The sequence below is a fragment of the Acomys minous genome, assembly GCF_964271855.1.
Source record: "Acomys minous genome assembly, chromosome: 7".
NCBI lineage: Eukaryota > Metazoa > Chordata > Mammalia > Rodentia > Muridae > Acomys > Acomys minous.
In genome coordinates this window covers 118033496-118043834 of record NC_140488.1, presented here as the reverse complement: position 1 = coordinate 118043834, position 10339 = coordinate 118033496, and the positions used below count along the sequence as shown (strand labels likewise).

General features: G+C 49.0%; 1 protein-coding gene across 1 annotated transcript in view; it reads right to left on the bottom strand.

Moving 5' to 3' along the window:
* Positions 1 to 1166: 1166 nt before the first annotated feature.
* The window catches only part of RBM10 (RNA binding motif protein 10), a 33479-nt gene continuing 24306 nt past the window's right edge, over positions 1167 to 10339 (bottom strand). The window contains 17 exon segments of the mRNA XM_084790037.1: positions 1167 to 1504; positions 1587 to 1716; positions 1797 to 1903; positions 2143 to 2217; positions 2308 to 2496; positions 2577 to 2642; positions 2738 to 2887; positions 5106 to 5270; positions 5372 to 5463; positions 5550 to 5667; positions 5783 to 5922; positions 6016 to 6199; positions 7647 to 7734; positions 7834 to 7931; positions 8101 to 8261; positions 8651 to 8827; positions 8962 to 9022. Of these exon segments, the coding sequence (XP_084646163.1) occupies positions 1379 to 1504; positions 1587 to 1716; positions 1797 to 1903; positions 2143 to 2217; positions 2308 to 2496; positions 2577 to 2642; positions 2738 to 2887; positions 5106 to 5270; positions 5372 to 5463; positions 5550 to 5667; positions 5783 to 5922; positions 6016 to 6199; positions 7647 to 7734; positions 7834 to 7931; positions 8101 to 8261; positions 8651 to 8827; positions 8962 to 9022 (2127 nt within the window). The 3' untranslated portion in view covers positions 1167 to 1378.

Sequence of the window (10339 nt, the reverse complement as noted above, 5' to 3'; positions counted from 1 at the left end):
CCTTTTGCTTTTGTGGTATTTTCCTAACTTACTGTATCATCTACATATAATAAATGCCATCAGGGCCTCAGCCTTGTTCTGCCAACTACCATCACCAACTTGCTTGGATTTCCAAGTCCCACATTAATGGAATCATCTAGTATGTCCTTTGGTACCTGACTTGACGTAATGGTGTTGGTGAGGTTCATTTCTTGATAGGTCTATCAGCATTTTCTTCCTTTTTGCTATTATTTCATTCTACAGAACATCAAGCTTGTTTGTTTGTTTGTTGGACTTTTGGACTAGTCCTAGTTTGGAGCCATTACAAATTCAACTGGTACAAATATGCATATAAGCCTATTGTCAATGTATTTTCATCTATGTTGGCTAGATACCGAAGAGTGCAATTGTTAGGTCACAGGGCACATGCATGTTTAACTTCCTATGAAGTTAGTTTGCCATACCATTTTACCCTACAGCCACTGAGGTATATGGCTTCTCTGAAGATTCTGGTAATGGGTAGCAGTGTAGGAAGGAAAGACACATTTGTCAAGGTAGGCCTGCATTCTTAGCCTCATTTTACAGCTCAGCTGACTGGGGTTTAGAAAGCAAGCCAGGTTTCATGTTCCACTACTTTCAGAACTCTGCCAATGGTATAAGCATAACCTGGTAGTCACAGATTGTAGACCACAGAGAGAGAGGCACTGTGTTTACAGTTGTGGATAACGGGAACAAGGGTGGGCCTAAAGGATGCTCATGAAGACATCCTTGGGCTTACAGGCCATGCTTCCTCTATCTCTTTGGAGCCATCAACACATTGAAGGTATAGGGTCAACCAGGGTTTAAGCACCTGCTGTGCTCTACATTCAGATGCCTGAGAGCACTGTCCCCAGCCCAGAATGGCACACCAGAGTTTCATCTAGGGACCATAGGCAAAGAGCAGGCGAAAGTTAAGTGAGTACAGGGCAGGGAACTGGGGATTCCCAATCGAGATTCTGAACCACAAACTTCAGGTCTCTGACAAGGGACAGGCCGTGGCCAGAATCTTGCTAGTTGGGGTGTTGGCTAGAACCTCAAGTATTTATAGCCACCACTGCCATCCAGCTTTGCCTAATAGCTAGTTATGCATTCTGTGCCTGTGTAGTAACAAACCATGCTAGGGCATGAAAGAGTAGGAAAAAAAAAGATGGAGGCTTTTTTGATTTTATTACAAAAGGAACATGATTTGAGCCCAATTTCCCAGCAAAAGTCACCAACTCCAGTCTAATTTGGTGACGGCTTCTCTGGTTGGGGAGTAGGCTGGGAGACAGAAGAGCCTCCCTCAGACTACTCCACACACCTCATCTTCTTTATCCCTGGATGAACACCCCACACCTGTAGGAATTGCTTTCAGAGTTGTTCACTGGGCCTCATTGAAGCGGGTCACCATTGTCTTGTGCAGTGTCTCCTTGTAGGATTCTGTTGAGGTCACCCCATAGGAACTGCCCCGGGCACCCAGGCCAGAACCTCGAACCCGTGTTTGAGCCTGTGTAAGGGAGGCAGGTTTTGTCAGGCTGGTATAGGAGCACTGGGAGTGTTGGGGACAAGTATGGCTCATAGAGACTCACCTCGATGGGTGTCACAATGCCCTGTTTCTTGCGACCCAGACCACTGCCTTCTTTCCAGCCCATGGCCTGGAGCATGCGACTACCAATGTTGTCACTGCCTAATCCATCCCGAGTAGGCTGTTCAAAGTCCCTGTAGGGGACAGTGTATAGTGTTAGTGGTGTGCCAGCCCCAGACCCCCTCTCACCTGATATACCCAGCCCTGCACTTACACAGAGGCTGTAGAAATGCCACCGTACTTCCTCCTTTTAGGCTCTGGTGGCTCGGGGATACCATACTTCTCCCTGCGTTCAGCTGCCCGGTCTCGGTACTTCATTTGCTACAAATTGTGCATGTGAGGATGTTGGAATTGGCTATTATTTTCAACAAACATAAGCATGGATGGGGTGGGAGCCATGCAAGTCTCTGTAGGTCAGGACATGATGGAATGGGAACTGGGAAGAAATGCTTGCCTGTCAAGCTGTACTTGGCTAAGGACCTTTTAAGTCCCAATGCTTGGAGGGACAGGCACTTGGAAGGGGTTTTGGGGATGGAGCCCGGGAGTGGACCACACCTCACCTCCATGTCATTCTTTTCTAGTGCCTCCAATTCATTTTCTGACAAGTGGGCTCGCCGATGAATCTCAAGGTTTTGCTATAAAGGGGGACAGGATAGAGTAAAGCAATTGGGCTGGGCTGGGCTGGGCTAGACACAGGATATCCTGCCAATTCTCTGCCCAATCACCTTGTGGAGCCCAGAGAGCTGCTGGTGCCTGATGAGTGCCTCCTTGCTGGGAAACTGGCGGCGGCAGAGAAGACAGGCTAGCTTCTGCCAGTCTGTGAGCTTTTCTTCCCGCTCAGGACCCCCTCGCTCCTGTTCCTCCTCACTGTCACTCTCCCCACTATAGGCTGCCACCAGCCCTCGAGGTGGGCTCTGTAGAAAGTGAAGGTGGGCAGTCAGTCAAACCTGCTGAGATCAGGGACCCCCCTACTCCTTTTTGCCCGGAAACTCACTGGGCGGTCATCACTGGCCAACTTTGGGAGATCCATACTGGTGTGCTGTCTTTCAGCTAGTGCTCCCTGAGGTAGAAGACACAGAAATTCAGGGCTTCACAGAGGATCCTAAAGAGTGACGAGACTGTAGGCGGGGTACAGATAGACAGTTACAAACATACCTTCTTTTCAAGGATGGCATAGCCTGCATCTGCTGTGGCCGATTCCCGCCTTTCATCATCTCGTAGGGCACTGATAGGCTGGAAGCTGTTTTTGAAGTTTTCTTTTTGCTTGTTGAGACTGCGGGCCCACCTCTCCATGTCCTTGGCAATCTGGGGGTTAAGGGTGGAGGCTAAAGTTCCCAGAATTCCTCAAGCTTGGGGCTCTATTTTCTCACCCATGGCCCTTGGAGCAGCAGCCCTTTCTGCTCTGTAGCCTTAAATCTGTACCTTTCTAGTCTGAACTACTATAGAAGGATATGTGTACCTGGCTTCTGGTCTACAGCTCTTGGGCCTCAACCCTGTAAACTATAAACCAAGTCCAAATACCTCCACTTCTTCCAAACTATCCCATTAAAATTCAACTCAAACTTATGTCAAGGCACCGTCCCCTCTATTGGTCCCATCTCCAAACATTCCCTTGCCACCCACCCACTCCATGTGGTTGGCAAAGGCAGCAGCAGGAGTAGGAGGAAGGCAGATGCACCTGGGAGGCATGTTGTAGGATATGTGATCCCATGGTGAACACTGAGATTGTGTACTGTAAAAACCTGTTTCTTTTTGGTTTGGTTGAGCCCTAACACACACCTTTAACCCAAGAAATTTCTATTTATTGTAAACATGTGATTAAGGTGTGGTTCAGCCGGCCTAGACACACCTTTATATAGTCCAAAGAGTTTTCTGTACATGGGATTTAATAAAGTTAACCCTAGGTCAAGAGGCAGAGCAAGAAACCAACTGACAGTGATTAAAGAGTAGAAGGGGCTGGGTGGTGGTGGCGCACGCCTTTAATCCCGGCACTCGGGAGGCAGAGGCAGGTGGATCCGTCTGAGTTTGAGGCCAGCCTGGTCTACAAAGCAAGTTCAGGACAGCCAAGGCTACACAGAGAAACCCTGTCTCAAAAAACCAAAATAAAATAAAATATAAAATAAATAAAGAGTAGAAAGGACTTTGAGTTGAAGGGTATTTAAGACAGTGTGAATAAGAGGCTTTTGAGCTTTGAGCTAGCAGGCTCTTTGGCCTCTAGTTTTGACCTTTTTGGGCTTTTCCCTCTAAGATGTGAGCTGAGTAGGAAGATCAGCTGGGTGCTTTTCCCTCTCTAAGCTAGCAGGTTTTCACCCCAGCATCTGGCTCCTGAGTCGTCTTTGGTAAAATCGAACAGTTTGGGACTTACTTTCTTTAAAACAACAGAGGCAAAGCAAGTAGAAGGTCAGAGGGACAGTGCTTGTGGTACAAGAGCCTCTTCTCTGTTTTGGCCAGGGACCTTTGTCAAGATCCTCTGTGGTTGCAACCTCAACTTCTGACTAGCACTTCTCTTACTATTTATCCTTTCATTTTTATTTTGTTTTTTAAATGTAGAGATCTACATACTTGTATACTCTGTGGAAGGGTACTGGGGCAACACACTAGATGAACACTCTTTCACTGAGCCACACCCCCAGCCTTGTATATCATTTTAATTTATGTGTGATGTTCTGGTTGGTTTTTGTCAACATGATACAAATCTAGGCATATCTGGGAAGAGAGACTCTCAACTGAGAAATTGCCCCCAACAGATTGGCCTGTTGGTAAGTCTATGGAGCATTTTCTTGTGATTACTGATCGATGTAGGATGGCCCAGCTCACTGTGGGCAGCACCATCCCCTAGGCAGGCTGTCCTGAGTTGTATAAGCAAGCAGGCTGAGCTAGTCATGGAGAGCAAGGCAGTAAGCAGCACTCCTCAATGGTCTCTGCAGCAACTTCTGCCTCCAGGTTCCTTCCTCGACTTCCTTTCATAATGAAATAAACCCTTTTATGCCCACATGGCTTTTGTTTGGTGTTTATCAGAACAACAGAAGTCTGACTAAGACATGTGATATCATGTCACATTTAATGTTTTGTGTTTTTCCCATTTTCAAAATTTCTTAGGTTGCTGAGGGAATATTTATTACTTGCTTCTAAGCGCTGGGCCTCAATGTCATACCTTTCCTCTGAGGTTTCCTCCAACTGCCCTCTAACTAGGAAATTCTGCAGTGTTTCTTCTCTTATTCAACTCTTTATGGCCTATGAGAATTTCTCTGGGATCAATACCCATCTACCAGCAGAATGAAAGTTCCCTTCATGGGACAAAGGAAAGCTATCATGACTCACTCAGATGGGGACAAGTCACTTCATGGTGGCAGGTGGCCCTCCTACAGTACCCCAAAAATAGATCTGGCTCAAGAGTACTGTCTATCTGGAGCAGCTACTATCCCTGTCCATGCCTACCCCCCACCCTATTTCCCATAGTAGGAGAGGGCAAGAGGTGAAAGAACCTAGACTCTGAACTGCCAGGTGATGGCTGCAAGTTTACCTGTTGGGCTGTCTTTGTCTTATGCTTCTCTTTCTTCTCTTTTCCCTCCTTCGATGATGCCCCTGTGTCCTTATGTCCATCAGCAGACTGCTCCAAGGCAGGCATGTAGGTCCGCCGCTCCCCATCCCAGTATAGGTACTGTTGACTCTGAGCATTGTAGTAATACTAAAGGGAGAGAACGGAAAGAGGTGACAGGAGCGAGGACCTCTAGGCCTAGCTGTCATGAAACGACACTCCAGTTTTCCTTAGGCTACCCTGTCACCTACCTGGGAGTTGGGGTCATAGTAAAGACCTGTCTGGGGGTCATAGTAGTAGCCAGATGTCTCATCATATTGGTAAGTAGAGACATCCGGAACAGCTGCAAGGAGGAAAGGCAAGGTGGTCGAATTCCTCTCTGCTTAGAGAAGAAGTCCACACCCTTACCCACAGGCTATGGATACTCACGGTACTGGCTGTAGGACTCGGGGGCAGTGGGACTGGTGGCCGGTGGTAAGGCAGAGCTGGGATGAGTAGGGCTCTGGAGCTCAGCCTTGAGCACAGCGGGTGACATGATGGTATATGACTACTCACGGGTCACATAAGGGAACAGGACTCAGTGTCTGTTAATACCACCCTGCCCACTCAGGATACACACAGCCGGCCCACCAGCTTCCCCAGAGTATCAGTGTCGCTCTCACCTGGCTGTTGGCAGCAGTGCCCTGGCCACTGCTTCCCTCAGCTGACTGCTGATAGAGCCCAGGGGCAGCACCAGGCTGGGCTCGGGAGAAAGCCTGCAGTGACACAGAATCTGCCCCAGCCTCAAGGGAGGCCTCGGGACCTGAAAGGAGAACCAAGGAGAATGCTCATAAATGTCAGAGCCTAAGACCTCTAGGCTCTGCAATTAGGCTCCTCAAGAGAGGAAGAGGCTCACCTGCTCCAGCTGAGTCTCCTTTGGTCCCAGTCACACCGGGGCCCTTGGTGTTCTTAAGATAGCCATGGGCATAGAGGGAATCTGCTCCCTGGGTGCTGCCATAGCCCTCGTCCTGTTGGTAGTAGCTATAGTCAACAGGTGGCTCCTCAGGGGCAGCCCAGGCACTCTCTCCACCCTGGGAGGCCTGAAGGGCAGATGGGAGATCACTAGGTCAGGATAGGACATTAAGGGAAGAAAGCTGCTACAAGCATCTGTCCTATACACGGAGCTAGGATTTCTACTCGGCAGAAAAGCATGTAGGCTTAAAAGCAAGAGGTCCTGGTCACAAGACAACAGTGGAGGAAAAAGACACTAGAAAATGGATACATGCTCAGATGCCCTCTGGGTGGATACTGATGAGGTATATGTGTTACTTCTCAGACCAAGTGAGACACTTCCAATCTCTTCCTTCTTCTTTTTCTCATTGCTCCCTCTCCCCCTACAACCATGTAGCCCATGCTGCCCTAGAACTTGTGGCCATCCTCTTGACTTCACCCCCACTCACCATGTCAGTGCTGGGATTATAGCTGAGCAGCATCATACCTTGCTATCCTCCTTCTCTTTATTCTCTTCTGCCAAAGCTTTTGCTTTCCTTTCTTGTTTTTTTTTTTTCTTTTTCTTTTTGGTTTTTGAGACAGGACCTAAAACTCACTATAGAAGCCGGGCATGGTGGCACATGCCTTTAATCCCAGCACTTGGGAGGCAGAGGCAGGCAGATCTCTGTGACTTTGAAGCAGCCTGGTCTACAAAGAGAGTTCCAGGACAGCCAGGGCTGTTACACAGAGAAACTATGCCTCAAAAAACAAAACCAAAAACCAAACAACAACAACAACAACAACAACAACAACAACACAACCCTCACTATAGAGTCAAAGGCCGGCCTTCAACACCCCATCTTCTTGTCTCTACTCATAAGAAGCGGGGTTACAAGCATTTACCACTACACCTGGCTCTCAAAGTTCTTTTTTTTTTTTTAAAGATATTTATAACTTCCTTTTTATTCATGGCATATATACTTAAACAATGCATCATGAACATGTGTGTGCAAAACATCACACAAATACATACATGCATGCGCGCATGCCTGCGTTTGAAGAATATGTAACACATCACACCAATTCAGGACAACTGTAAAAGTTCTACCCAACAGCACAGAGCACCAGCCCAAAGAGTGATGTCAAGAAAAGCACAGAAGATAGGGATGGAGATGGCTCAGCAGATAAGAGCGCTTGTTCTTCCTGAGAAGGACCCAGGTTCGGTTCCCAGCACCCACATGTTGTTCATAAGCATTTAAAACTCTACAGCTGGGGGATCAGACCCACATATGGTGCTCATACATAGGTACAGGCAAAACACTCATGCATAATAAAAAAAGTTAAAAAAAAAGTTCAAAAGGTGAGTGGGAAAGATAGAAAGGATGGAGTGGTAATGGATCACTATCTAAGAAGGCAGGAGCAAAGCGGAAGGCCGACAACACTTGTTATATAACAGGGCATAATGTTTTGATGACAAGCCGACTTTGTTGTTTGGAGAGAGGACAGAAGAGTTCAAGTCAGGTGCCAGGATGATGGGGCCAAGAGGAGGCCAAGTACCTGTGAGATTGCCCACTGGGCAGCAGCAATGGCAGTGCTGGCCACAGAAGCAGCATTGATTCGACTGCCTTCATTGGAGGCCATATCCCTGGGGAGGAGAGAAGAAAATGAAACAGGCAACTCCAAGGTGCACGGGGGGTGGGGTGGGGGTGAGGGAAATGTAAGGGGGTATAGGTGGGGCTCTGACCTCTTAGAACCCTTGGCAAACTCCACGTTGATGGTCTTGCCATCAATGGTAAGCGGGGGGTGCAGGGCCTGCAGGATCTGTAGCAACTGGGCTGCCTCCTATGGGTGGAGGGATGGCAGGGACCGAAGGGTCAGGCCCGGGGAGGCCCCCCGGCTCCATTGCCCCATTACCAGATTGGGACCGCGGTGAGGGTGGGGTAAAGGTCCCTCCTCCCTACCCTGGGGGCCGGGACCATGGCTGCCCGGCCCCCCCCTATGCCGCCCTCACCACGATGGTGGAGAGCTGGATGAAGGCGAAGCCTCGGTTCAGCTGGGTCTGCTTGTCCTTGATAACACGCACGTTGGAAGAAGACAGCACTGCGTAGGGTGCTAGGGCCCCCAGGATGGAGTCCATGGTGCTGTGGGGGTTCAGGTTTCGCAAAATAATGGCTGTGAGAAAAAGGGGCCCAGTGTTAGGAAGCACCTTTGACAGTCTGCTCAGGGGCCCCACCTGTGGATACCCATTGCTCCCTGTTCTCTTGCCTCTACGACCTTCTGGGTCCTCTGACCTCTTGCTCTTGAACAAACTCTGCTTGTCGGTCCAGATGTCAGCTGTCTCTCATCTATCAGTAACCCTCTCATATGCCACCCCCATCCTCCCAATTCAGTTTGTGGATAGCTCCTCCCTTTCTTCTCTATATCATGCTGTTTATCCCCATACCAGGTACAAACACTCTCCCTCAATAAGGACCAAATTGTTTATTACCATTTCTCTGGCCTCAGAGGTCCCAGACCAGATGCACTAGGACATAGAGGAAGGAGGAAAAGAACTGACTCACTGTCATTGGCGTTCTCGGAGCTTGGCTCTGAGCCCTGTGATAGGGCTTGAGAGGTCAGCACTCCCTGGGCCTGGTAGGGCTGCGGCAATGGGAGTAAGCCCTGGCTTAGCTCCCGCCCACCCAGCGGCAGTGCCTGCTGATCCAGTCGAGTGCCAAGGGGCAGCTTCTGCTCTGCCTCTGTTAGGGATTGCGGGAGATAGGCTGATGACAAAGGTGGGGGCTCCATCGCTGGTCACAGTCCCCACCCTTCACCAACCACTACACACTGACCCTTCATGCCTCTCGCCACACTCCCAGTTGGCACAGCTCACCTGATTTGGGCACACCACATTTGAAGCACTTCTCGCGCCGTTTGAAGTTCTGGACACCACACTGTGAGGCATAGGCCAGGTGGTCAGGGCTTTCCATGATATCCTCCAAATATGGACCCACAGAATAACATAATAACAATCCCCAGGAAGGGAGCTTTCAAGGTCGGGGTGACAGGAGTCTTCTGGAACTTATTACCTTTAATTCTGTGAAATCTTCTGTGACAACTGCTTCCCAGCACCAGCTCTCATAGTTCACCAATCAGCAACTATCGCATGTTACAGCAGTTGCTTCCCCTCCCTACCTTCCTGGGACTATCACCTCTGAGGATTGTATCCCATGGTCCCCTCGTCCTGAGACTTGCTTACATAATAGTAACTTTCACTATTTCCTACTGGAAGCCAGCAGCTTTTTAGTCAGATTGTTTCCCTTTCTTATTGCTAGGACTAGGTTGAATTCTGTTACCTCCGCACTTCTTTTTTTTTCCCCCCCTTGGATATTCCAAGCTACCAAAGACCTTGACCAGCTTCCCTCACATTCTATCCCTGTTCCAGTCAGTGCTCCTGTGTCAGGCCCTACACCATGTAATCAGGACCGTCAGCTTAAGACTGCCTTGAAAAGAGGAAGGGGCAGAGGATGGGCTGAGGAGGGCCGCAGCTCACTGAGCTGGGCAACACAAAAGTGGGGACGTTAGACATGGGAAACCCAGAGGTTTAGTTTCGCTGGAAGGTACTAATAGACTTTTTACGGCTGGTGAAGGAGGGCATGCAGAGGCAAAAAGCCAAGGCTGAAAAAAAGACGGTGACAGTTTATAGGAGACCCTCATGCTGAAACTAGGTGGCAGTACAGTTTTAGGCAGAGTAGGTAAGGGCAGGGCCAGAGCTGGGTTTCAGCTACAACATCAGAAGTAAGGGTGGTGAGAGGAGCAGGAGGAGAGTACAACAAACAGAGCTCTGTGGGAACTGGATGGGAGGGAGGAGGACCTGGCAGGAACTGTGAGAATAGCAAAGGAAGGAATGCAGCTATTCTGAGATAGAAGTGACAGGGTCTGCTAACTACAAGACATGCAGGACCAAAAAAAAAAAAAAAAAGGAGGGGAAGAAGACAAAGAAAACAGTGGTTTCAAGGAAAATATAAAAAAAGATGAAGTGCCACTATCATTCTATCCCTCTCTCTCCAGATAGGTTGAGCGCTGATACGAAGATGAGAGATACCGCTCTCCCACTAACCAGATTCGTCAGGGAGAAGACAGGGCACGCCACTAGCTCTCAGCCTCCCTTATGTTTCAGGACTACAGAGAGCCCTGGGAGATGAGGTTGTAGAACTGCAAAGCTGGCCTCAGGGCAGACTTAAGGCCACCTAGGGAATAGGAGGTGCCCC